Below are 27277 nucleotides of genomic sequence, written 5' to 3'. Positions count from 1 at the left end.
GCAGGCGGACTCTCAACCACTGCGCCACCAGGGAAGCCCTAGACATAACTTTTATATGCACTGGGAAATTGGACAATTCCTGTGACTCGCTTTATTGTGATATTCACTTTATTGTGGTGGTCTGGAACTGAACCCGCATTCTCTCTGAGGTTTGCCTGTACGTGGGGATCAGTTTTCTCTTGAAGTTCATTCTTCCTTCTAGAGGAAAAAAAAATGATTTTAATGCTAACCAATTTCACTAGTCAAAAAGTAATGCAATAGAGCTCATGTACATTGAACCTGGATAATATGAGCCTTTCACGTATTTGTGATTTTAACAGAACCCCAGGGAGAAGACAGTACTCAAAATGGTAAAATTTTGAGCCAAAAACCAAGAGTTAAAGAATACTTTTTAGTTGTTTTCGCTTTTATAACCTCCCTCAAGTCAGAAGGTGTAGGCAAATCGCCATTTTATATCTCTATTTAAGGTCAATTCTGTGTTTGTTCTTTTTCCACATAAATGAAAAGAATTAGTTACCATGTCTGGAATGCCGAATCTGAAAAAATTGAGGTACAAGAATCTTATTGTGAATTATACAAATAAAGGAAGTAAGCATTAAAAAAAAAAAAAGCACAGGGCATCTGAAAAATGAAAGTAGGGTCTTTGGGCTAGAGTGAGTTTATGACAGGAGGATGTTGGGACAAGGCTAGGCCATGTGGTGAAGTGTCCTAAAAATCAAAGCTAAAGAGTTAATGCATCCCAATGGCAGTAGGAAGCCATTGAAGTTTAGTTCATCCTCAGATTTTACCTTTATCCAACACTCAAGGGGGTTCATGAGATTAATATATAATCTTCTAAGGTTAAGAGGAAACATTCCTAAAGAATTATAATTCCTTGGCACTCAACATGCTAAAGAGCCAATTTGGTCATCCCAAATCCAGTTTTCTAATCTTTGCTCTGCTACTGGCTCACTGATGATGGGAAAGATACCTTCTCTAGGCCATAATTTCCTCAAGTGTAAATCAAGATCATTTGAAAAGTTCCTTTTAGCTCCAAACTCAATTATTCTCATTCTCCTGTTTGACTTTCCCCGTAACAGTGAGAAAAGAAGAAAAACCTGTTACTAACCCATTTAATGATACTGAAATCATGGTTTTAATTTTGTACACTGGAAAAGAAGTCACACATGCATTATTCACTGAAACGTGTATCTGTGGAGCACATATGTGTATTTTTTTGACTACTGGGCTATCAAAAATTATTTTTCAACATCACAGATAAAAAAGAAATTAAACAAAAAAAACTTCAGCAAAACTACTTTTAAAAATGTATTCTGGAATATGTGTAAGTGAATAACATTACTGATTTGATCTTTGTTAATTTTGTGCTGTACAGGAAACACCAATAGTAAATTTGTCACAAATTCATTTTCAAAAAAAAGTTGCATCCATAAAAGGACAAACTCTTTTTTTCTTTCTTCTTTAAATTGGCAACATGAAAAAAATTTTTAGCTTTCTAAAAGCAGAAGCAAAGAGCTCATGAAAACAGAAGTGTCCTGTGTGGGTATTTTGCAGTCACTCTTATGGTTTCTAGATGGTTGAGTGAGTCAGGAAATCTTGACTCTAGTTTCTACTCTACCTCAACTAGTTCTGTGAGGGCAAATCCACCATCTATCTGGTTTTACTCTTCCTTTGAAAGACTTATCACAATTACGGTCGTTTTCATTGTATTGTCTTTTTCCTCACTCCTGGACTGAAAGATACCCGAGTGCTGAGATTCTGTATTCACATATCTATCTCCAGATCTGGCACATAAGTTACTCAATATTCACTGAATAAATGAATTTTTTACTTTTCTGTAAATGGAGGCAGTTGTACTAAATTTCCCGTCATTTTTTTAAAAATAAATTTATTTATTTTTGGCTGCTTTTGGTTCTTCATTGCTGTGCGTGGCTTTCTCTAGTTGCAGTAAGTGGGGGCCACTCTTTGGTGCAGTGCGTGGGCTTCTCATTGCAGTGGCTTCTATGGTTGCAGAGCACGGGCTCTAGGCACGTGGGCTTCAGTAGTTGTGGTGCGTGGGCTCAGTAGTTGTGGCTCACAGGCTCAGTAGTTGTGGCACATGGGCTTAGCTGCTCCGCAGCATGTGGGCTCTTCCCCGGCCAGGGCTCAAACCCGTGTCCCTTGCATTGGCAGGCGTATTCTTAACCACTGCGCCACCAGGGAAGCCCTCTATGTCATTTTTATCTTTGATTCTTTGATATGAATTTACTTTGAATTATTTAAGTCCAGACAGTTGAATTTTTCCCTTCAGCTTGATTTCTAGCATTTTATTGCTCACTAGCGCTCTTTCCAGATTTGGACATTTTTGTTCTAACTTGAAGATAAAGTGGCACAAGCAGCTAGAGTGGGACTGTGTTTAGACAGGAAAGGATTCTCTGAGGGAGTGTCATAGAATGTGCTATTGAACCCAACTCCTACCTCTTAAAGTTGTGGTTTGCATCTAAAATGACAAGTTAAAGAAACTAATACGTAGGTAAATGTAAATCAAACTTCAGAACAATTTCTAAGTGGAAAATCTGATAATGTCCTAAATTTTACAGATGCTAAAAGCATAATAAAAGTTTGTTGCTGAACCTGCCAAGAATATAATCCAGCACTACATGGTAGTCCTTTGTGCCAACAAAACTCCAGGAACCTCAGTGACAACAGCCATGGCCTTGCAGTTGAGTATATACATTTCTTTAATGTAAATCAAAGCCTATTACAATGAATTGTTACAATGAGAATCTTCACTTATTTTGGAAGCCCACTCAATCATTTTGAGCAGCATTATATACAACCCAACAGATACAATGAAATCATGGACAACTCCTTGAAACGTTATAGCTAAATTATGAAGAGTAATTGGATAATGTAGACAACCCCGATAAAGTATTTATTCTCACCTTGTGCTCAACATTAGATGACATATAAAATTCAACTGGGAAAGGGAAATCAAAAAAAGAAAAAAATTGTGCTGTTTCCTTGAACCAGACTCAAATAATGAGATGAGGGTAAACCCCAGTTGGGAAAGTATTTTAATTCATTGTGCTTTTATATATTTTTCTTGCTACCTATTCCCAGTTAAAACCTTAAATTTGTGCCTCTGGGTACTATTTCTTTTAACTCAAGTACAACATACCAGGCGTTCCTTAAAATCATTTTCTATTAAGTATAAAAAGTATACTCAGGTAAGAACTCTATAAAATCATTTCCTTTCAGAAGTCATCAAATTCAGGGATCTTTATTTTTAAAGGGTAAATGAAATGACATAGCTTTCATTGACCCAAACATGCATAATCCATCCTTAAAAATACACCCAATTGGTAATGACATGATACACAAAGGGAATGCAACTATACATATGTAAAATGATTGCTCACTATGGCAATTTAACAGTCAAATTAACAGACATTGTACATTAAAAAAAAACCAAACAAACCCTCAATGTCTTAAAGCGAGTTATCTGTAGGAAACCAAGGGAAATTCTGATATGGAATAGTTTGACTCAAAGCAAAGAATAAGGCACCTGCTATGAATTTAGAACAATAACTTTCATTTTTTAAGTTACAACAAAATAGAATTAGTTAACTAAGACACTTGTTTCCAAGAGGGAAACAAGTACAGGGGTTGATTTCCTGGGTGAGAAAGGCAGGTAACAATGCAGATAAAAACCTGCTGGCCCAAGGTCAGCAGATTCCTTTCCTATTCTAGTCAAGTTCCTAAGCATCCTTAACCACTCCTCTCCTTCATTCTCCCCAAACTTAGGGGTATCAGAAGCTCTGAGGTTCACACTGTATATAGACTAGGTAGTAGATTTCCCTTCTGTTCCTCTTAAAACAGCTTATTTTCAAGAGGTATCCTGAGGCAATTAACACAGCAAACACGCAGCTTTCCAATTCATTAACACATAGACACCTCTCAGGCGTTTTTCATCATTACGGCTAAGAATTTAAATAGCCAATACTTGAAATCTTTTCAACAGTACCAGAAAACTCAAAACCTGCCTTATCACTCACCTTTACCATTAGTAAAAAGAAAGTTTGATCAATCATAACCTATAAAATCATACAACAAAGGGAAGACTAAAGACTGATCCTTATCAGTAAATCCATTTAATTTCACATGACACTTTAGTCTGATGTATCTAGTACCCTAACAGAATTTTAATCATAAATCAAGAAAAAGCATTTCCAAACTAATTTGCAGTTGATGTGCCTTTTTGGTATTAAAAGTGCTATTAACATGCTGTCTTACGGCACACTGGACTCAACAGTATGTCCTGATGAGGCATCCATTTTTAGTACTATTTTTCCCTAAAATGTTGTAAGCATCATAGACCCCTTTGATATATTAAAGTAATTCTGGTGAAATCAATGGTGATATAAAAAACCTTCCCTGACTTTACTCCACCATGGCTGCTTTTAGTGAAACCGAAGTGACTAAGTTATAAAATGCTCAACCAACTTGTTTTCTTATGGCCTCTTACGTTAGTATATTCACTCATGCAAAATCCAAGGTAGTGTAATAGAAATAATATTGTTAAAATAGACGTTGTGGCTATAAGCATCTCCCTTTATATTAGGCATTTAGAAGCTTTTTAAAATTTTTAGGTGCTAAAGATTTCGGGAAAACTAGGCTAACTGTGTAATTGTTCCATTTATAAGCACCTTATTACAGGACGGTTACATGACCCTCTATGGGAGTGTGCTTTCAATTCAAGAAATAGTAATAAAGTGCCTAGCTATATAAAAACCGTAGGATTCCAAATTTTAAATTAAGCTAATTGCATTTACACATTAGGGCTAACAAAATCTAGACCCTGTCTACACAGATTCAATCTAATTACCTATATTGTATACTGTTCTAATAACCACATTAAAAAAAAACCTTACTCTTTACTGACTAAATAAGTAGGGTCCACTACTGTAGCTTAACAAATTTTATTGCTTTATTCATGTGGTGCTTTTGCAAGGCACTGTGGTATGGGCTAGAAAACTTGGAATGACTTGTGAAGAAACCTTGGAATGACACATGAAGGATGATATGAAAAGTCATTCTGAGGCAGGATGCTTTACTGAATTGTTTTTAACCAGGGTATCAAACATCAGGAATGAGTTCAAGTTAAAATTCACAGGAGAATGGAAACATCTTAAGGTCAGTCACTTCACATGCCCATCCTGATACTTTGAATAATCTGGAAAATTGCTGTAAAGAGAAAGAGCAAGTATTAAAACATGCTTGGAATAAAACAGGCCTGGCAACTGACAAACATTAAGGTACTTCAAGAATCCAAGAATACCCTTACAATTACTTGCAAATACTATGTAACTTCATAGTAATATGAACACAGACCTACCTTAATAATACAATTTTTTTTATGCCTCAGCTTCCTTGAATTTTATGCCAAAATGTCTAGAGACTTACCAAATAAGCAGTGATTTTTTAGAAAGAAATTAAAGCACCAAAGCAAAAAGGTTTTTCTAGCATACAATTATTTTGGTTTAACTCTAAACATTAGGTGTACTTGGCCTGTAACATATGCACATTTCCTCATTCTCACAAGGCTGAAATTCAGTAATCTTTAAGTTACATAAATTGCTTGGCTCTTGCCCATTTATCAGGAAAGCTTCCAATTGGTATGTTTAGGAGACGAGCAAAGTGAAATGTTTAAGAGAAACCTCAGTAACTTTAAAATATAAGAAACGTGTAAAACAGAAACAAGTATTTCCATATTAACAGCTTGCATATTAAGATGAAGAGAAGACAGACATTCTGTAATCCATCTCCATGGGCAAGAGTCTACTACTCTAACAGTGGTCTGCCCTGATAACTATTTTTGCCTACCATATGTCAAACATTTCTTTTATTAAACTAAAAACATTTGTCCCGCACGTTAAATTGCCAATCAGGTACAAGTTCCTCTACAATGAGTCAGTTCTTTGCACTAGCTTTACTTTATAAAATATATCCAATTTTGACATAAAGACATTAGATTTTGGAACATGTTAAGTTCGAACATCCTCGTGTACATGATGTTCATAAGCTGCTCTTTCGCAAAGGCTGCAAAATACTCTAAATTCTCATTCTGGGAGATGTTTTTGTTTTTTGTTTTGGCCTAATATTTGTCAACTCGATCATTACTAAGGATCTGACCTCCTTTTCTGCTCTCCTGTGAGCTCAAATCAAGCGGGGAGAAGTTTCTAGAGCACCACCCTCTGTGCATATGTGGGACAAGTAATTGGGTTCAGATAAAACAGAATTATGCGGAGCTCCCGGCAGGTGGATTGAGAACTATGCGGGCAGGATTCACCACTGACGGATCACCACGTCACCCCCAACCCGTCATCCAACACCCTACCCGATGTTCGCCCCCAAAACACTTACCAGAACCACAAACAACAAAAATGAAGAGAGCCAATAACCAGGGTCCTACAGACGCCTTCTCTTCGGGAGCATTTCTCTGCAAAAAGGAAAATCCACGGTCTCCAATGCAAAAAAACCACTCTGACCCCGAGCTCTCACCCTGCACCCCGGGCCAGGTCGCCGGGTCCCTGCACCTCACTGGTCTCCCCTGCGTTCCCGAGCCGCCCGGCTCCGGCACCCACCTCCCTGAGCTCCCAACTTAGCGTCCGGCCCGCGGCCTCGGACCCCTGAGTCGCCCGGGTCTGGGCAAGAGAGCTCGGCGCGGCCCCGGGGCCCGGGCCTCATACCCGGCTGCAGAACCGAGAGGGGCGCCCGCTCTTCCCTTACCGAGGTCTTGGCGACGTTGCCGCGCTGGGTGATGTTCTTGCTGTGCTTCTCGTTGGCCATACGGATCCGCTGCTTGGCGACCATCTTCGCGGCGCAACCACCTGCCCCGGCCACCCCTGGGCCTCGCTCGCTCGCTTCTCCTCGGGCCGCTGCGACCGACGCTCCGCTCCCGGTGCCCGCGCCGCCGGAGCGAGGAGGCTCTCAGGTGGGGCGCTAGCTCCGGCCGCTGGGCCTGGGCGCGGCGGGCGCGGAGGCTGAGCCCTTAGCTGGGCGCGGGCCGCCGGCTGACTGACGACGCCGGACCGTCCGGCCGAGCGAGACGGGCGCGCGGTAGGAGGAGAGCAGGCCGCCGGGATATTCTCGCGTCGCCGCTGTGGCCTCCGCCGGGAGCGTAGAGTGAGAGAGGAAAGGAACGCAACGCTACACAACGCAACAGGACGGTGCAACCCGTCGCCTCGAACTACTTCGGGTACGGCTGCCAACGTCAGCATTGGGCCGGCTCCGCCCCGCGGAAGTGCACGCTCCGCCTGCTGAGGAATAGGGAGAGGGAGGGCGAAGGCCGGCACTCCAGCCTTAGCCCCGCCCCTCCACGCTCCGTGAAGTGTTGCCCCCGAGCTGCGCGTGCGCGTTCGGGCTCCTTTTTCGGGTCTCTCTCAGACCGGAAGTGAATTGGCCCCGAGGCTGGCGGCCCCGGAAACACCAGTTCGCCGTCTCACGCCGGAGGAGACGTGTTGGGGCCGGGTTCGGCTCTCGTGAACTCTGACCCAAGCATATGAGTTTCTTTTTCCGGTACAAGATGGCGCCGTCCACGCCGCTCCTTACAGGTGAGCTCTGAACGAGCAAGGGATTATTTCTTTAGAGCAATAATTTTTGTGTCTCTAATCTTGGGCACCACCCGAGAAGCCTTGGAGTCTGATCCGCCTTTTCTTGTGGATTGCAGGAGAGCCGGAGGGCCTTTTGGATTTCTTGGTGTAGCGTGGCAGTCGGAAGTTAGGCTCTAGCCTCGGGGCTCCAGCATTCCCCCTCCCTTTTGCTCGTCCGTCATTCTTTCCTGACACTTCAAGTTCTACAGGAATAGAGAAAGGGGCATAAAAACTAAGAGTGCTAGGGGGATTTGTTACTCTGGGTCTGCAATACTGGTGTTACACTAACGCTTACTTGGTGACAGGCCCTGTTGACAGGGTGAAGTCATTTAGCTCTGTAATAAGAAAAAAACGTAAACGTATGACTCGGTCTACTAGAATAACCACGCACATTAAATACACCTGGATTTAAGTGATACCAAATTCCTGCACTCCTTGCTTTAATGAAATTTGTAGGACTGAGTAGGGCGAGTGGAGCTGCGGTAGTGTAGGTTTTAAGGGGATGAGAGCGTGGTCTGGGGTGGTAGCATATAATGAACATTATAAAGATAAAGTAGCAACGTTAGAACATTACAGGATTCCGGAGGTTTCGAAGCTGAGGCAGAGTTTATAATGTTGGAGAAGATAATAAACTTAGTCTTAGACAATGTCGGCGATGACTCTGGATTAGAGTAATGGCTGAAGTCTCATATATGAGCATCAAGTAAGGAGAGGGGAGTTGGGAGGGAAGAGAAGGCTATAAGTTACCAATAACATATTAAGGAAAAAGAAGCCATTGAGAGAAAGGTTGTCTACTTTTGAGGAAAGGGGTTATTTCCCCCTGAGACTTGGAAGGAACCTTAAAAAGCTTTTGCACTTTTCACCATTCTACATTTTGAGATCTTTGTTATTAAGCACCCTGCCCATTCATATTCAATCTGGCTACCACAGTTCATTCACCACACATTTATCAAAAACTGACTAATTTGTTAGATAACATGCCAGGCAGATACTGCTTAAAAAGTAACTAAATGAATTTATTTCTGTAGCTTCATAAAGGTAGCTTGTATGTTACTTATAATTTTGGAATACTAAATGCTTTCTTTGAACTTTAATTTAAAAACTGACATTTTAAAATTTGATCATTTTTTTCCTTTTTAAAATCCTTATAGTGACTGCTTGCAGGGTAAATTCCATCCTGTTTAGCATAGCATATGGAACCCTTTATAATCCTTGAATAGCTCTTGTCATGCATTTTACTCCTTGCCATCCTATCCTATTCTGTTCTCCATCAATACTGAACTGCTCATAAAACCCTTGAACAACCTATTTCCTCAGTCTCACACTACCCTCTTCCTCTTGATTTGGCTGACGTCTTTTTATCTTTTAAATTTCATTTTTAGACATCATTACTTTGTGAAGTCTTTCCTTACTCTTCCCAGATAGTCTTTCCCCAACCTATTTTGGTACCTCATATATACTTGAGGTTTTTATTTTTATTTTTTCCACTTATCACATAGGATAATTAGTTGTTTAGATGCTTTTCTCCCCTGCTAGACTGTGAATTCCTTAATGGCAGGGGCAGAGCCTTACTCATCCCTGTCTTCTCAGTACCGAGTACAATGCCTGGTAAACAATAGACACTAAGTATTTAATGGAAGAATAAATTGTTGAATGATAACCACTTTATTTGTAGTCAGAGTAACCAAGAGTGACAGTTTTCTTACAGTGCTTAAGATCAAGGACTTCGTAAGAGCTTAAGGGTTATCTAGTCCATGTGCTCCAGATATTCTCTTATTTATAGCAGCTCAGAGAAATTCACGTTGCAAATTTGCAGTCAGGATTATGTTCAATCATTCAACTCCATGGCCCATTTTTCTTTCACTAGAACACACTGATTAATCTTTTAAACATTCTTAGTATAGGTATTTCAGTCAATAATAGAGTCTTTTACTTCCAAAACCTTTTTTTAAATATAGACTTATGGGACTTTGGAGTTGTGAATAATTTAAAGATTATCCAGTAAATTTTATTAGTTATGACTTTTAATTGGAAATGACAAAAAGCTAAAGCAGGTAGAAAGGGGATTTTTAAAAAAATTAGTTTATTTATTTTTGGCTGCGTTGGGTCTTGTTGCTGTGCGTGGGCTTTCTCTAGTTGTGCAAGCGGGGCTTACTCTTCGTTGCGGTGCGCGGGCTTCTCATTGCAGTGGCTTCTGTTGTTGCGGAGCCCGGGCACTAGGCGCGTGGGCTTCAGTAGTTGTTGCACGTAGGCTCTAGAGCGCAGGCTCAGAAGTTGTGGCTTACGGGCTTAGTTGCTCCGTGGCATGTGGGATCTTCCCGGACCAGGACTTTGAATCCGTGTTCCCTGCATTGGCAGGTGGATTCTTAACCACTGCAGCACCAGAGAAGCCCCGAAAAGGGGATTTTTTTTTTTTTTTTTTAAAAAGCTCATGTAACCTTAAACCTTCTACTGTTACATCCAGGTATTCACATGACTCCAAAAATCTGTTTTTCTTCCTCCTTCAGCTCTTGCTTTCTTTCCGATTGAACTTATTGTCAGGCTGATGTTCTAATCGGGAGCTCCATGTTTACAGTCAACCAGCTCAACAGCCCCAGAGCAAAGTGCACATCTGTGCCAGTCTCAAGGCTGGCTGTCTTTGGCTTGGCTCATGCTCATCTTTGAATCAGTCAGCTTTTAATCACATCACCAGGACCAAATTATATTCTCACCCCTGGATATTTCCCAAAGGAAAATTAAAGTCTCCTAAAAGGGGGGCCTGGATGCTAGGCATATAAAACAACAGTAGCCCTTACATGAAGCCCATATTGTCCAATCAGCTTTCCTAGTTGAAGCCATTGAGATAATCAAGACTGAGTCATTTTCTTAAATTGATATATACTTCAGTGGATGTAAGCATTGGAAAAAGTATCATACTATAATGATCACCATATCCCTGGCATAGGACCCTTGTTTGTTGAAGTCCAGTAGTTTTCTCATATTAACTCAGGCCTAGAGCAATAAATGGTATGTGAGTGTCTAGAAAGGCTAGTAAGTTTTAAAAAGATACTATGTAGGTACAGTATTTAATGTAATTGTTGTTTTTAAACAGTTATTCTGTGTGAAACTCTGGCATTTATTTGTTGCTTTAATGAAAAGAGCTGTTAGCATTCCAGATTTTTCTTTCCAATAGAATATATTGCTGATCCTTTTTGATTAAAGGGGAAAATCACTAAAAATAAGGGATCATGTCAAGTGTCAATGCACTATGTTAAGCTATCCCCACATTTTACTCACTGTTTTACATTTAGTCGCTTCTAATTAAAATGAATTCCTCATTAGAAATTCATATGTAGAAAAAAATTGTTTCAGTTATTGAAAAGAGTTTGAGTCCATATTTATTTTTGCTTTTATTAACTTATAATGCAGTTTATGTTCTGTTATGAACCTGATTTTGTGTTTCTTCTGATAAACTTTGTATATCCATGTATTCAAGTTTGTATAAGAAGTTGCTCAGGGCTTCCCTGGTGGCGCAGTGGTTGCGCGTCCGCCTGCCGATGCAGGGGAACCGGGTTCGCGCCCCGGTCTGGGAGGATCCCACATGCCGCGGAGCGGCTGGGCCCGTGAGCCATGGCCGCTGAGCCTGCGCGTCCAGAGCCTGTGGTCCGCAACGGGAGAGGCCGCAGCAGAGGGAGGCCCGCATACCACCAAAAAAAAAAAAAAAAAAAAGAAGTTGCTCAAACTAATAAATCCAGTAGAGTATCTTAGTGGTTCCAAAATGTCTTTCTCATAGTTATGCTTCTATGTAGGGAAGTGTGAAAGAAAATATTTGTTTTAAATAGTGGTTTAGATGTATGAACAAAACTATAATGACTCACTCACTATGACTTTTATGATGAATTTAATTGATAATTAGTCCACATATAACAGACATATCTATTGTAAAGCATCATGTACGAAGGTTGTCTAATTTAATGGGAACCAACAGTATCATCAGTGTATGAAGTAGCTTTGATATGTACTTTTGTCTTGCAGAATATGTTTTTATCTTAGTACAAAAATCTTGGTCTATTCGATTTTTAATTTTAATTTAACACCTCTGTCCTGTATTCCCAGGCAAATCAGTTCTTGAGAAATGTTGACAGACTTGATTGGTTTTATTTCTTGCCGTATTGTGAACAGAGTATTACCAAAAAGGGATGGGCTTTTAAAAAGCCTTTTTATTTTGATATAAATTAAAACTTGAAAGAAGTTGCAGAGAGAATAAAGAAAGTTCCTGCATATCCTTCACCTAGCTTTCCCCAATGATAATATCTTATAGTATATTAGTCAAACCAGGAAATTGACACTGGTACAGTCGTATTTACTAAACTGCTCTCCTTATTTGGATTTTACTAGTTTGTGCATGTCTATATTTTATCACGTGTAGATTCATGTAGCCACCGCTATCAGAATATAGAACTGCTCTGTCACCACAAAGATGTTACCCGTTTACCATTGGACCCTCCTTCCAACTCTAACTGTTGGCAACCATTGATTTGTCCTGTATCATGATAATTTTGTCATTTCATGAGTGTTATATATCCTGGTGAAAAGCCAACCATTTTTTTTTAGTAAGCTTTTATAGCATGGCCAAACATAATGATTTGTGATAAATATTGAATAGCCACCTTAATATAATACAAAATTATTGAGACTACCTAGTGAAATTATCTTGATTATTATTGAAGGAACAATTGAAATGTACTTCTGAATTTCAAACAACAACAGTTTGCCTTTTTTTCTCAATCTCTATGCAAAATACAAATGTATTTTCCTTAAAAAAAAGTGTTATATAAATGGAATCATAGACTATGTAACCTTTTAATTTTTGTTTTCCAAGTGTTCTTTATTTAGAATATGAACATATGCATGTTGAAAAGCAGTTGATTAATTTGACTCAAGATTTTGCTTCTCCAGTAACATACTAAAACCAGTAATTGAAAGCCACATGAGACTGAATGCTACTTGAGCAAGAAAGACATGGCACTTTTCACACTGACTTTTCTGTCGGTGTTGCCTTCTGAGATTTTGGGTTAATAATCTGCGTTATTAAGTTAAGTGGGAGTTTTGCTCCCTCACTCCTGTCTTAGTCCATTCTGGCTCCTGTAACAAAAATATCATAGACTGGGTGGTAAACAACAGAAATTTATTTCTTACAGTTCCGGAGGCTGGCAAATCCAAGATCAGGGCACTGGCAGATTCAGTGTCTGGTGATCACCTGCTTCCTGGCTCATAGACAGCCATTCTGCACTGTGTCCTCACATGGTGGAAGAGACAAGGGACCTCTTTGGGGCCTCTTCATGAGGGCACTAATCCCATTCATAAGGGTTCTTCCTTCATGATCTAATTACCTTCCCAAAGCCATTCCAAATACCATTAGGGATTAAGTTTCAACATATGAATTTGGGGTAGGGGTACGTAAACATTCAGTCTTAACAACTCTTTTGGGATCTTCTACATGTCTTAGTTTGGGATGTAAGTATGAAATAGAAATTTTGGAAAAGGAAAACCTTGTACCCATACTGGTTGCCCTGAATACCCTGAAAGTTCCCACTGCTGTGGCCAGAAGGCTACCTTCATGGGTTCTGAGGTACAGCTGCCACGTTAATATAACGTACAAAAACTTTGAATTTCCACCAAGTAAACATTGTGGTCGGTAATAACAGCAAAGTCAACAAATACAGAGGACCAAGGTCACTAGGTACAAGTGTCATGAGAACACAAGCTGAGATGAGCTAGGCAAAGCTTTTTTTCTTTTTTGCCAGTCACTTCAGGCATGTGTTAAGGCAATAGAGCATGGTTTGATTACGTATGGCACATTTTAAAAGTATTGCGGCTTCATTGGGTATACACTGATAACGTACCGTTTTGTTTTCCTAGGTAAGTATGAGAATTTTGAAAGAGGGATTAGTGAGTTAAATTGTCACTGCAGCTTGTGGGAGGGACCTCATTAGGCTGACAGGATTTTATGCAACCTAGCGATAACGTGTAATCTGACAACTACAAACCCCCTAGTTTGGGAAATTCATTTTTTATTAATCCCTCAAGTAAATGTTTATTAAAACCTTAACTGTCGTATTAAGAAAAGAATGGCTTGTTTTCTTCTAAATCATAATGTATCATACATTATATTGCAGCAGACGATTGATTTGATGACAAGAAACAGCACAGCTTTGCCTGTGTAGTAAGAGAATTTTGATGCAATACTTGATTTTAGCCAGAACGCCAAGAAGCAGTTGAGAATTTCTGATGCTAAAGAATTAAACTTCATAGTTTTCAAGTCTTCTAGGAAAACATCTCCTGGCACAAAATGTTTACTAAATGTATTAGAGATTTTTAGAATAGATATCGTCAGTGTTTCATTCAAGGTGTAGCAGTAGACTGAGCTCCTTTTGAAATCATCATTTTGTGTGTAGTGATGGACTCATTTTTTAAGATCCCTAATGCCTAGCACGTGGAGCTGTGCAGGGACCAGGCATAGAGCCTTGTAGGCAGTAGTGACAGGAGTTTAGATTTTGATGTATGTAGAGCACTTTGCTAGACTCCATTCTGTTCAAGGGCAAACTACCCACAGCAGTTTGGCGACTCAGTTTAGTATATGAGGAAACATGGTATCCAGTTGTATACTTGTGGATATATCTGACCAGAAACTCATTATTCAATTACGTGTTTGCTCCCTTATTTTTCATCATTTCCACTAGAATGGAAGCTCCATGAGTACATAGATTTTTATCTTGTTTGTCAGTGGTTCTTTTACTTTCATTCTAACTTAAAAACAAAAAAATTATTTATTTATTTATTCATTCATTTTGGGTGCGCCAGGTCTTAGTTGCGGCACGCGGGATCTTAGTTGTGGCACGCGGGATCTTAGTTGTGGCGTGCGAACTCAGTTGCGGCATGCATGCAGGATCTAGTTCCCTGACCAGGGATTGAACCTGGGCCCTTTGCATTGGGAGTGTGGAGTCTTACCCACTGGACCACCAGGGAATTCCCTAAGTCTAACTTTAAATTATTTACTTTGGGAAGGTAGATTATATTACTTTCAATATCTGAAGGTTGAGTTAGTTAATTTACAGGTAGAAAATTGGTATTATGAGAACTGTCCCTTGAGAAGGGAAAGGAAACAGGGATCAGAGTTGGAGCCAAGAGTGGCCCCTAGCTACCAACTTTGCTGCTGAAGAGTGGGAGATTCGTGAAGAGCTGGCAGAAAAGGAAGCAAGTGAAATTGTAGCCATGGACTTCAGTAAAACGTTTTCCTTTCTTCAGCTCTTATACTTTTGCTGCTAGCAGGAGTTCTAGCTGATAAAATAGTTACTCATCACCAGGTCCTGTCAGTTTTCTTTCTTGAATATTGAACACTTATTCTCCACTTTCCATTTCCACTGCCCTACCCTAGTCCAGGTTTTGTATTGTTTTGTTTTTTTGTGGCTGTGCTGCTCGGCTTGCAGGATCTTAGTTCCCTCCACCAGGGATGGATCCCGGGCCCCTGGCAGTGGAAGCTTGGAGTCCTAACCACTGGACCACCAGGGAATTCCCGAAGTTTCTATTATCTCTCCTGTGGGACTACTGCAGACCATCTTGAGTAGTTTCTTCACATCTTACTGCCTTCTGGTTCACTGTCTACACTGTACCAAGTTGAGCTTTTCAAATTGCAAGTCTGGTTTTCAAAATGTGCCTAAAACTTTTTTGAAGTTTCCTAACATTCTTAGGCTGCAGTCCGTTGCCTAACTTAAGCCACAGGATCCTGCTTGGTCTGAGCCCTGTTTTCTTCTCCAGATCCACCTCCTTCCACCCACGCAGGCCTCCTTTCCATTCCTGTGACACTGTCATCTCTCTTGTCACGGAGTTTCTGCGACTGTTACTGTTCTCCTTGCTTGTTAACTGCTATTCATCTTTCAGATCTCAGCACACAAATCACTTACTCAAGGATGCTTTCCCTAACCTTCCATTTTTAGATTAAAACTCCATATTATTCACTCTAGTAGCCTCTTGTATCTTTCCTTTGTAGCACTAAATGCAGTTACAGATTTCCGTATATTTGACTAATTATCTGATTAGTGAGGTCAGGGACAAGGCTGATTTTCCTCCCTGTTGTATCTGCAGTACTCAACATAAGGTTTTGGCGGTAGTTTCTTTTTTCTCCAGTAAGCATTTGCTGAATGAATGAATCATTTTATTTGGTTCAGCTTTAGAAACTTCTAATTCAGCCATTTTAAAAAAGTATAATTTAGTTCTGTAGCTGTTTCTGCTTATTTAATCTTGAACTTTGTTCCCACTTAATTTTTTAGAATATTACTATCATTGGGAGCTTAGTAAATGAATGTATCTCATCCTGCTTGTTCTCTTAGCTTGAGAAATTGTAAATATATTAATAATGTCATATTTTTTAAGAACTTTGAATGAATTTATACTATATTTTTATGTTATTATCTTACATAAAGCCCACAGTATTTTAAAGTTTATATTTTGCTGATTGGGGCACTAATTGAGAGGTGGCGATGTATCTAAGGTTCCACAGTCAGATAGGAACTGAGGTCTACCTTTGAGTTCATGTCCTTCCTACTATAGTACAACTGCCTTTCACTGGTGACAGTTACAATTTTGAGTTTTTAATTATAAAAGTTACTTGAGAGAGTAAGCTGATACAAAGAAGATTTAACTTAGACTCAGCTTCTGATTCTGTTTCCAACATCCATACATTTTGAAAATGAGATTAGAAAATAATGTGAAAACATAATACTAAATCACTTTTTTTCCATTTGAATGAAGGAATATAAGTATGAATGCTGTATCTCAGTGCAAATGCATAGATTTCTTGTAAGATAGATAAAAGTGGATTTATTGAAGTAGTCTCCTTAGAGACTAAATGAATATGCTCTATAGGAAAAGAAGTAAGAGGGATATTACCTGTCTTAGTCAGTTCAGGCTGCTATAACAAAGTACCACATAATGGGTAGCTTATAAACAACAGAAATTTATTTCTTACAGTTCTAGAGGCTGGAAGTCTGAGACTAGGGTGCCAGCATGGTCAGGGTCTGGTGAGGACCCTCTCTTGTTTGTTGACTGCCAACTTATTGTATCCTCTGTGTTTTTCTTGTAAAGGTACTAATCCCATTCATGAGGACCCCCCCTTTGTGATCTAATAACCCCCCAAAAGGTTCCACCTTCCAATCCCATCACATTGGGATTAGGGTTTCAACATGAGGATTTTTGTGGAGACACATTCAGTCCATTGCATTACCTATTTATTTCTCAGCAGTTATATGATTTTATGCAAAAGAGGAAGAAAAATGTGCCCTTTTAATGCTGATGTTTGATAGTTCTATGAAATGTTTAACGATTTCATGAGTATTTTGACTGAAACCTTTTTTTTTTTTAAACATTTGTGATAACTGAGTATTTATTAACAAAGTAATGGTGGTTCTTTCCCTGTTTATTCTTCAGTCCGAGGCTCAGAAGGACTATACATGGTGAACGGACCGCCGCATTTTACAGAAAGCACCGTGTTTCCAAGGTATGGTTCATTTTGTCGAGTAATGGTAGGGAGAACTACACAGTGCATTCTAAAGTATTTTTGTTGTTATATTCTGAACAGAAAAGAAAAAGAACAGATAAGCTAGTTTCTTGGGACATATTATATAATATTAACAAAAGATGGAAAGAATGAAAGAATGCATATTCTCTATCAAGAAAAATGATCTTTAGATTTGAAAATAATAGCTTAAGCATGTTTAAAAGAAAAGGTGTAGACAATAGTGTAATTCAGTTCATGCCTCTAGCTTAGAAGAATTTTATCTTAGGGACTGAGGAAAAACCTGCAAATGTGATAGCCAAACCACTGCCTATAATCTTCGATAAATTATAGAATGAGAAAGGTATAAGAAATGAAGAAATATACAAAAAATATATACATATAAATATATAGCTAGATAAATCGAGAGACATTTTTCCCAAAAGGAAATAATGGAAAGGTAAACCAAAAACTAACAAAAGTGATTATCTATAGGAGGAGAGAGAATTGCAAGATCCAGGGGACATGTCTGTACATGAACTTTGGTATATATAGTTTCGACTTTGGACCAAGTAATTGTTTTAAATTAAAACAAAAATTTAAATGGAAAATGGGAACAAGTGAACCTAGCTTTGTATTAAGTTGGTGACCTAACCATGTGATGATGTGCAGTATTCTTAATTGCATTCAATGGTTTTACTATTAATAGAAAATGGATGTTGTCCTTTTAAATCTATTGTAGGGTAAAACAAATAAATAATTATTTTAATGTCCTTAGGAGCCAAAGTTTCAGCATAAGAGTGAAGTGGGGAGATAGACTTGCATGTATCAATATGAATTCATGATTTCTTTTCATAAAAACATTTGCATTTCCTAGTTCTGTCCACTCTAAAGGTCTAGAGCCAGTGATAACCTGGTAGCAGTAAGTACCTCACAGATTATGATCTCTAAATGCCATTCTTCACTAAAAGGAACCAGTTCCTTGGAGGAGTGGTCAACTTCAGGTATAGGACAAAAAATGGTATGAGTTGAGCCATACATATCTTGGGCCAGAAAGTGAGGAAGTTATGAAAGGCTAATGGGGTTTTGCTAAACTGTCACAGGAGTCAACCTGAAGGGGTTTATACCAACCTTAGATGGGACAATTTGAGCATTAAGAAGAATAGTGACTCTAAGAATTAAGACATGTTAAGTATATAAGTAGTCTCTAAAAAAGTCCTCCTCCCTCCAAATCTTATTGGTCAGCATTAGAAATTGATGGGATCCTTGTTCATTACTTTGAAAATCGATAAAGAAAAAAATCAAGCATTTATGTTGCCTTTCCTATACAAACTATTTTTCAGTAACCAAGTTGTTGATGAGGAAAACTTCTGTAAAGAACAGTAATAAATCTAAAAAGAATGATGGGATTAGATAATCACATTTCGTTATCCTACAGAAGTCATGTATCAGTGGTTCTCAAACTTTTGCATGCATCACAGTCATCTGAAGAGCTTGTTAAAACGCAGGATACTGTTCCCTCTTCAGATTTTCTGATTCATTAGATCTGGGGCAGGGGCCCAAGAATTAGAATTTTTAACAAGTTCCTAGGTAATGCTGACACTGCAAGTCTAGGGACCACGCTTTGAGAACGAGTGATATACGCAAATGATCATTAAAAGATGCTGTTAGGGGGCTTCCCTGGTGGCGCAGTGGTTGAGAGTCCGCCTGCCGATGCAGGGCACACGGGTTCGTGCCCCGGTCCGGGAGGATCCCACGTGCCGCGGAGCAGCTGGGCCCGTGAGCCATGGCCGCTGAGCCGGCGCGTCCGGAGCCTGTGCTCCGCAACGGGAGAGGCCACGACAGTGAGAGGCCCGCGTACCGCAAAAGAAATAAAAATAAAAATAAAAATAAAAATAAAAGATGCTGTTAGATGAACTGTTGATAGGGAACTTTATAATCAGGCTGGCATCATCTGACTTTATTGACCATTTTTTTTATTAGACTCAGTTCTCTAGAACCTTGTTACAGGAAATATGGGCCCAAGATCAGCCATACTGGCATCACCTTGAGCCAGTGCAAAAATCAAACATCAGAACATCTCAGGCCCTACTCAGCTTACTGAATCAAAATCTGTATTTTAACCAGCTCCTCAGTGATTTGTATACACATTAATATTTGAAAAGCACCACTAAGAGTCTGTGTTAAAGCTTTTGTGCTGCACTTCATTGGGGTGTGCCATCCCAAGGCAGCAGGATTGAGGGGGAAAGGGAAATGAGACAAGGAAGAAATGAAAGCAAATATAGAGTGAGGTGCACTGAACTGACCGCAGATTCACAGAATCCATCCAAGTTGCTTGGTCATGCAGAATTTCTCCAGAGAGGTTGTATAGAACCACTGTGCCTTAGAACAATCTGTTTTGAAGAGGATGGCTGCAAAATTGGTCTGCAGCCAGAGTCTTCTTTTGGTCTGTTCGGGTTGAATCTGAGTGCCAGTGCTTCTCTTCCTGCTACTGCAGGAGGCATAATGGAGGCCGTGCTGAAATGTGGCCTTCATTCTTGGAGAGTCTGAGACAACCAGTGGTATTAGGAGATGAGGTGGCCAGGTCTCTTTGTTGAATAGCTGGTGCCTGGGAGCAGGAAGGATTAGGTGAGTCTGAGGAGGCGCATAATGAGTCCAGTACAATCTCAGCATCACTGAGAGCAGAACAAGGAGACATTATGTGGCTCCTGGTAAGTTGCAATAGGAACTATGCGGTACTTACCTTCTATGAAGATTTTTAAAAACCTGCTTCTAATCAAGCTTTTAGATGAATGGTCCTTAAATTTGGCTGCATATTAGAATGACTTGGGGAGCTTTTAAAAAACCGGATGTCCAAATACTGGGTATTAAATGATAGTAAGGAATTATTGTTAAATTCATGAGTTGAAGTGGCATGGTGGTGGTTCTGTTTTTTTAAAATGCCCTCGTCAGTTAGAGATGCATACTGAAGTGTAGAGTAAAATGATATGACATCTGGTTTTGCTTTAAAATATTCTGGCATTAAATATGAAAGTAGGGAGTAGATTAAAGAAAATTGACCATGAGTTAATAATTATTTAAGCTTGGTGATAAGTGTGTAGGGGGGTTATCATACTTTTTCTCTATTTTTGTGTATATTTGAAATTTTTCATGTAAAAGATTGTTCCAGAAGGAAATAGACAACATTTTCCAATTGCCAAAATTAAGAAAAGAATTGAAGTCTGGATACTATAGTCTAGGAAGCTTGCCTTCATTCTTAAACATAGTTCTAGAATGAGTTATTAAAAAGACAGTTTATAATCATTATAATAAGGAGGTAATTATTGGAGTCAAAATGAGCTTGCTGGGCTTCCCTGGTGGCGCAGTGGTTGAGGGTCCGCCTGCTGCTGCAGGGGACACGGGTTCGTGCCCCGGTCCTGAAGGATCCCACATGCCGTGGAGTGGCTGGGCCCGTGAGCCATGGCCGCTGGGCCTGTGCGTCCGGAGCCTGTGCTCCGCAACGGGAGAGGCCACAACAGTGAGAGGCCCGCGTACCGCAAAAAAAAAAAAAAGAGCTTACTAAGAATAAATTGTTTCAAGTTTATCTCATTTCCTTTCTGAGTAGAATCTCCAGACACATCAGAATAGAGATATAAACATGATTTTAGCAAAGTATCTGAGAAATGAGGAAGTCTTTTGGTTGAATGATGTTAGTGACAAAGTTGTCATTGGTTAAGAGCTGTGAAGTCAGCTGACTGACTAGTGAGTTGATTTAGTTTGAGGGAAGGACTATTGGTGAGCCACAGGAGCTTGTTCAAAGGTCATCCAATATTCTCATAATTAATTTAGATGATAGCTTAGAATGATGTTTTATAATTTATATTTTACTTAAATCTGTGAGGAATGACTAATGCTTTTAAAAGGGAAAATGAAGATATAAGTAGATATCAGTAGGCTGGAATAATAGACCAAAAGTTGGGTAGGATTTAAAAAGAATAATTGTAAAATTCTGCCTTAAGGTTGAGAAATGAGTTGCACAAGTATAGAATGGAGGACATCTTGGTCATAGCTATTTATGTAAGGGAGTGAGAAAAAAAAATGTTTTAGTAACTACGCACTGAGGATAAGCTACCATTATCGTGTGATTGCAGAAACACAAATGTCATCTTCAGATGAATTAATGCAAAGATAGTGTCCAGGTCTTCCCTGGTGGCGCAGTGGTTAAGAATCCGCCTGCCAATGCAGGGGACACGGGTTCGAGCCCTGGTCCAGGAAGATCCCACATGCCGTGGAGCAACTAAGCCCATGCACCACAACTACTGAGCCTGCACTCTAGAGCCCGCGAGCCACAACTACTGAAGCCTGTGTTCCTAGAGCCCGTGCTCCACAGTAAGAGAAGCCACTGCCATGAGAAGCCCGCGCACCACAACCAAGAGTAGCCCCTACTTGTGGCAACTAGAGAAAGCCCACACACATCAACGAAGACCCAACGCAGCCAAAAATAAAAAATAAATAAAATAAATAAATTTATTTAAAACAACAACAGCAGAAACAAAGATATTGTCCAGTTTAGAAGGGGTGTACTGGTCAGTTCTCTGTGTGTCGTTATTTGACAATTCAAATATTTGTTAGCCACAAAGTTCTCATCTAATGTTGCGACTACACATATGGACATCTACTGTACACACACGCACACGTCTCTGTTTGGGTCTTCATTATCACTGGGAGGTGTACTCACAGTAGCTTTCTCCAGTTGAGAGATACAGTACTTAAAGTTTTGATCGTTTGATAGAAGGTTGCCAAGAAGTTCAAGTTCCACAGGTTAGTTTTTGTACAGAATCCTGCATCCATACTTTTTTAATGTGAAGATCCTCTTATCGTTGTTATACTTTCTGTCTCTGCACATGAGAAATTGATGGAAGGGCTTTGTCCTTGAAATCCAGGGTCACTTCTTGTCCACTTGAGGATATTTTATCCACCATTGTTTTGTTATGCAGGTAGTTTGGGAAATTCTTCACAAAACCTCTGTGTTGAAATCCTTCAGCTCTCTCAAGATAAGGGCTGACAGCTGGTAGCTTCCACATATACCTACATTTTTGGGTTTTCGCACCAACTAGTTATTTACCCAAAAGGGCTCTATTTCTTTCTTAACATTGGTCTGTTGGTATAAAATCAATTGCCGGCTTTACATTGGTAGTTGGCACTGCATTTTAAGCGAGAAAGTATTTTTGGTAGACTGAAGCATTTTGGAATTATTTTCTAAAATTTATGTAAGTTCTTAGTCATTAAATTTGTGGTAAGATTGTGGATTTTTAATCAGATTTTTTAAAAAAGTGTTAATGCTTATTAATTTAAGCTTTTTTTCTTGTTATTTTCAGAGAATCTGGGAAAAATTGCAAAACCTGTACCTTTAGTAAGGATGGGACCTTGTTTGCCTGGGGCAACGGAGAAAAGTTAGTGTTCGTTTATATAACATTTTATGTGTGTGTTGTGAATATAAAACATAATTGTTTTATGTGAGTAACATGTATTTGGATGTCATTTATAAAGTCCATCTTTTAATGTGTTGGTGTTGTTAGGTATTATCTCCAATATAACATCCATAGAACATCTCCAAAGTTGTTAGTTTCTATTTATGTGCGAGGACTTCTTTGATCTCTAGTTACTTAGAATTAAAAAGTAACATGAAAAAGGGCAATTAATTTAATGCAGAAGAAGCTGAGAGGTTGTTTTAAATAGTGCTCTAAGTGATTGGTTAGGGTTTCTTAAGTTCTGCACTAACATTTAGAGAATAACTCTCTTTGCTTGTTTATGGTAGATACCTTATATCTTTGCTGTTAACTTATTAACAACTGTCTATATTTATTACTGTTAGTTTTATTGTGTATAACAGCATGTCATCTAAGTATAAGTTATTCAAAAGTATGTTTGGTATAGTCTGTATTACATAAAATAATCAGATTACAAAATTGGTCTGGCAAAAAAAAAGTATTTTGGTTCAGTGTTCATAATTTCACTTAGAAAACCAATTATTTTCAATTTTTCATAGTCACTGTATTTCAGTTCACAGCAGGAAAATGCCTGAATATTTGTTGCTTGGTTTAAAGTTATTTTTGTTGTTTTTAGCCAGATATAATATCTTAGGTTTTTTTAAGGGGGAAAAACGATTACATCCTTTTGAAAAGTATATTTTAAATGTTTCTTACACAGTGGAACTATATTCTGAGGTCTTTCAGCTATCAGGTCAGATTGGATTAACACATGATTTTTAAAAATGCTAAAATGATTGCTTTGAATTAGTTGATTCACTTCTATGACTATAAGTAGCTGGCAGAATTAGCTTTTATAATTAAAAATGTTCATCAGTATTTTTTTTTAAGTTATTGAATCCAACCAACAAACTACTACTCTCAAATTTTTAAGAATATAATTATATTGGGTCTTATTCACAATGTTAACAGACAGTCTTACTCTCAAAGAAAGGACATACTCTCAACTTTTCTTATTTCTTTAGGTGTAACCTATTGTGGGTATTTGGGTTTTTTTTTTCAATCCATATTTTATTATTTTTCTAATATTTATCTATCTATATATTTATTTATTTTTATTTGGTTGCACCGAGTCTTAGTTGTTGCATGGGAACTCTTAGTTGTGGCATGCGTGTGGGATCTAGTTCCCTGACCAGGGATCGAACCCAGGCCCCCTGCATTGGGAGTGCAGTCTTAACCACTGCGCCAGGGAAGTCCCTAAATCCATATTTTAGTTTACACTATTTGAGTAATGAGTTGATAGAAATTTACTATCTGATGGGACATACCATACATCTTTTCATTGCCTATTATCTTTTTGAGGTATCCCTTATTCTACTAGCTTACAGTTTATTGAGTAAGTCTATTTTCACTTTGGCAGTTATTATTAATTATTTTATATGTCATATCTCCACTTTGTTTTCTGTTGGATTCAACTCAATCCTCTTAATATGTCCCCACATGTTCTGTCCATCTTTTTAATAGATTTTTTTAATACCTGGTTCTAGCATTTATTTCCTTAAGTTGCTGCAGCCACAACAATACATACTGTTCCTGGGGCAAGAGAAACAGATATAGTGTATTGATTGTGGTCTTTGCTGGGTTCACGGTTAACTAAGTCACAAGCTATAACTGATTTTTCCTTAAATGTGTGCTTATTTAAATTAAAATAAACACCCTTCATTAAACTAAGAATAACTTTAAAGTTTATTAACAACAACAAAAAAGAAAGCTTCATGTAATTCTAAAATATGTAATTTACAGTAAGTTGTAAGGAATCTACAGTCGTGTGTGTGTTTGTGTGTATGTTTCTGTGTGTTTAAACAATATACGGTAATTGTTTATTCTTACCAGTTGCCGCTTACCCTAACCCAGTGTCCTCAAACTTGAGTTGAACAAAGTAACTTTAAGGAATTTCTGCAATGAGATGGAGTATCTTTATTTTTTTCTTTCTTTCTTTCTTTCTTTCTTTCACCACAAGGACTACGTAAGAGCAAGTCAGACCAAACAGGTTTCAAAGCATTACTCTGGCATTTATTAGTAGTATGCTCTTGGGCAAATCATCAAATCATTTCATTTTTCTAACCTTCAGTTTTACCATTTGTAAAATGGAGATGATAATACCTGTTTTATAAGATGGTTGTGAGGATTAAATGAGAAAATGTACATAAAGTGGTTAAACCAGAAGATGGTTCATAGAAAGTGTCCCCAAAAGTGGAAACTGCTTTTTTTTTTTTTTTAACAATTATTGTCATTTTTGTCATTGTACCATGATAATTCTTACAGTAATATCTTTTGGAGACTGCTTCTGAGATTTTTATAGACATCAAAAGTATCCTTGCTGATTTCCCTAGCTGCTTACTCAAATTAAATCAAATTTAATTTGAGTAAATTTCCATTTACTCAAATTAAAAAATATATACTTTTCATTTTCTCTTGGATTTGAAATTCCTCAGCTTGTCTGTAGATTTGTTCTGTGTTCACTTAAAGGCCTATTTTTTCCTTTTTGGTTGAAGGTGGTATCTATTGTATCTTCCTGCAAATTCTGTATTATTTCCCAACACCAGCCTTAAATAGGGGCCTTTTGGTAAAATGTACACTTTTTTATGTTAAAGTGTTTATTGGATATTTTCTAGAACTGACTGAAAATTGATTTTTATGAGGAATGAACACTTTAGAGTGATCTGTATTTAAAAAGAAGTATGAATGTTTCGGATAGTGCTGGCTATTGTGAAACAGTATTTCATTGCTGAAGTAACTTCTTTTGAAACCAGAGTAAATGTTATCAATGTCACTAACAAGGGACGACTGCACTCCTTCGACCTTCCAAAGGCAGTTTGCCTTGAGTTCTCGCCAAAAAACACTGTCCTGGCAACATGGCAGCCTTACACTAGTAAGTATTTTCCAATTGTAAAAATATTCTGACAGGACCAACTCAACTCAGTGGGGAAAAAAAAGGAGAAGGTTTATAACCTTATAGGAAAGTAATTAATATTTATGATAGTAAATAGTGTTTGAGAATATTTTTAATTGACAATGAATCTTGTATTCCCCAAATAGAATGTACTTTAAGTAATTTCAGGGTATAGTAAGTTAGTGAGACGATCCATCATGAGATAGAGGAAAAGAAAAAAGCTTAAGGGAAAATTTATAAAGTAAATAACCAATGGATAGAGAAGATCGCAAAAATTAAGAATAATGACCTTTAAAATAAAAAACGTTTTATATAATTATAAATGAAAGAGGAAGTACAGTACACACATCTAAGAAATGTGTATGGTATGACAAAGAGTAGGAAATAGTGTGTCATTTTCTAACGCATTTAAAGATCTAATATACGTTATATGAACATTTTATTGGCTTGGCCAACAAGTTAGTTTGGGTTTTTCCATAATATCTTACAGAAAAATCCAAACGAACTTTTTAGCCAACCCAATAAATAGCTGTGCTTCATAGATCAGTGATAAAATATTGGGTCCCGCTATAGGGCTTATTTTAAGAAGCATTTTGTAATAATGTGGATATTGTTGAATAAATATATGATAGTAGTTCATTGTTGGGTTATAAACTTCCTGAGTTCGTTCTTCCAAGAGGCATGGACTCTAATGAATATCATTTTTCCAAGTAAGTAAAAGGGAAATTGAGAATCAGTTGAGGACTGTGAGTGGTTTTATATAACTTTTTTTCATGTGTGTGACTTATAGACACCGCTTTCATGATAAGACAGTTTAATCTGTTTAACAGCAAGCTATGTCACACTTAATAAACAAGAAATCTCTTAAATATTCTTAAAAACTGTAGTCATTAACTCATTTCAGAAATACAAAATTCTGCTCAAACAGCTGTCATATTGTCATGGCTTTAGGAATGGATGATTAAATCTATAATTAAAGCTAGAGGGAAAATTGATTTAAAGCAACTCTTACCCGATCTTTATAATCTTGTTCAAATTTTTTCTAAGAATGAAGTCTTTTTACTAGTGTTAGGAGACAATTACTGCAAAAAATTTTGTTCTTATGGCAGCTTCTAAAGATGATACATCTGGGATACTTAACCTACAACTTTATGATGTGAAAACTGGGACGTGTTTGAAGTCTTTCATCCAGAAAAAAATGCAAAATTGGTAAATAAATGCTTTAAAATACTAATTATTTTTAAATATTTTAAATATCTTTGTTGTATATTATTTGTTTCTCTGGTATTGATTTAGAAAATAACTTGTCAGATCAAAATCTAGATCTTTAAGGATTTTGTATGTGAGAATGTAATAGAGTAAAAACTTGATCTTTTATTTAGTATTTGAATCAAAAGGAATAATATGTTTCTATTATATACGCTGACTAAAACTATTAGTAACTGACTTGACATCATATAAGTATTTTTCCTTAAATAGTAAACAATATCGTAAACTTTAACATGTTAACATATGATGTTACATTCTATTTAAATTTTTTTAATAGTCTTTCTTTTCAATGTAGGTGTCCATCCTGGTCAGAAGATGAAACTCTTTGTGCCCGAAATGTTAACAATGAAGTTCACTTCTTTGAAAACAACGATTTTAGTATGGAAAGATTTATGAAATAATTATATTGTTTGCTATAAAT

At 37.9% G+C, this 27277-nt stretch overlaps 2 protein-coding genes across 3 annotated transcripts in view; one reads left to right on the top strand and one right to left on the bottom strand.

Moving 5' to 3' along the window:
* Positions 1 to 2696: 2696 nt before the first annotated feature.
* Positions 2697 to 7325, bottom strand: SERP1 (stress associated endoplasmic reticulum protein 1). 2 transcript variants are annotated; one of them, XM_007100391.4, is made up of 3 exons: positions 6772 to 7298; positions 6406 to 6481; positions 2697 to 5226 (listed from the first exon to the last, which is right to left on the bottom strand). In XM_007100391.4, exons 1-3 carry the CDS (start codon positions 6853 to 6855, stop codon positions 5186 to 5188), a joined length of 201 nt encoding a protein of 66 aa, XP_007100453.1. In that variant the 5' UTR covers positions 6856 to 7298; the 3' UTR covers positions 2697 to 5185. The 2 variants fall into 2 exon arrangements, with proteins under 2 accessions (XP_007100453.1, XP_054937850.1); XM_055081875.1 differs by lacking the exon at positions 6406 to 6481 and having other exon boundaries at positions 6772 to 7325.
* Positions 7326 to 7484: 159 nt separating this feature from the next.
* EIF2A (eukaryotic translation initiation factor 2A) overlaps positions 7485 to 27277 on the top strand; it is a 38253-nt gene continuing 18460 nt past the window's right edge. Inside the window, exons 1-6 of the mRNA XM_007100390.4 lie at positions 7485 to 7595; positions 17100 to 17169; positions 22524 to 22598; positions 25448 to 25566; positions 26697 to 26796; positions 27152 to 27234. Of these exons, the coding sequence (XP_007100452.1) occupies positions 7544 to 7595; positions 17100 to 17169; positions 22524 to 22598; positions 25448 to 25566; positions 26697 to 26796; positions 27152 to 27234 (499 nt within the window). The 5' untranslated portion in view covers positions 7485 to 7543. The remainder of the gene's footprint in view (positions 7596 to 17099; positions 17170 to 22523; positions 22599 to 25447; positions 25567 to 26696; positions 26797 to 27151; positions 27235 to 27277) is intronic.

The sequence above is a fragment of the Physeter macrocephalus genome, chromosome 1 (assembly GCF_002837175.3).
Source record: "Physeter macrocephalus isolate SW-GA chromosome 1, ASM283717v5, whole genome shotgun sequence".
Lineage (NCBI taxonomy): Eukaryota > Metazoa > Chordata > Mammalia > Artiodactyla > Physeteridae > Physeter > Physeter macrocephalus.
Note: the sequence above shows the minus strand (reverse complement) of the source record. Positions and strands in the feature narration are given on the sequence as shown.

Bases quoted from the DNA above. Each gene is read 5' to 3' on its own strand.
- SERP1 (XM_055081875.1), bottom strand. From the start codon at position 7,262: ATGCTGACGTTGGCAGCCGTACCCGAAGTAGTTCGAGGCGACGGGTTG. The intron at 5,227-6,771 runs GTAAGGGAAGAG...TTCTCTTTACAG, and splicing joins GCAACGTCGCCAAGACCTCG to CAATTTTCCAGATTATTCAA.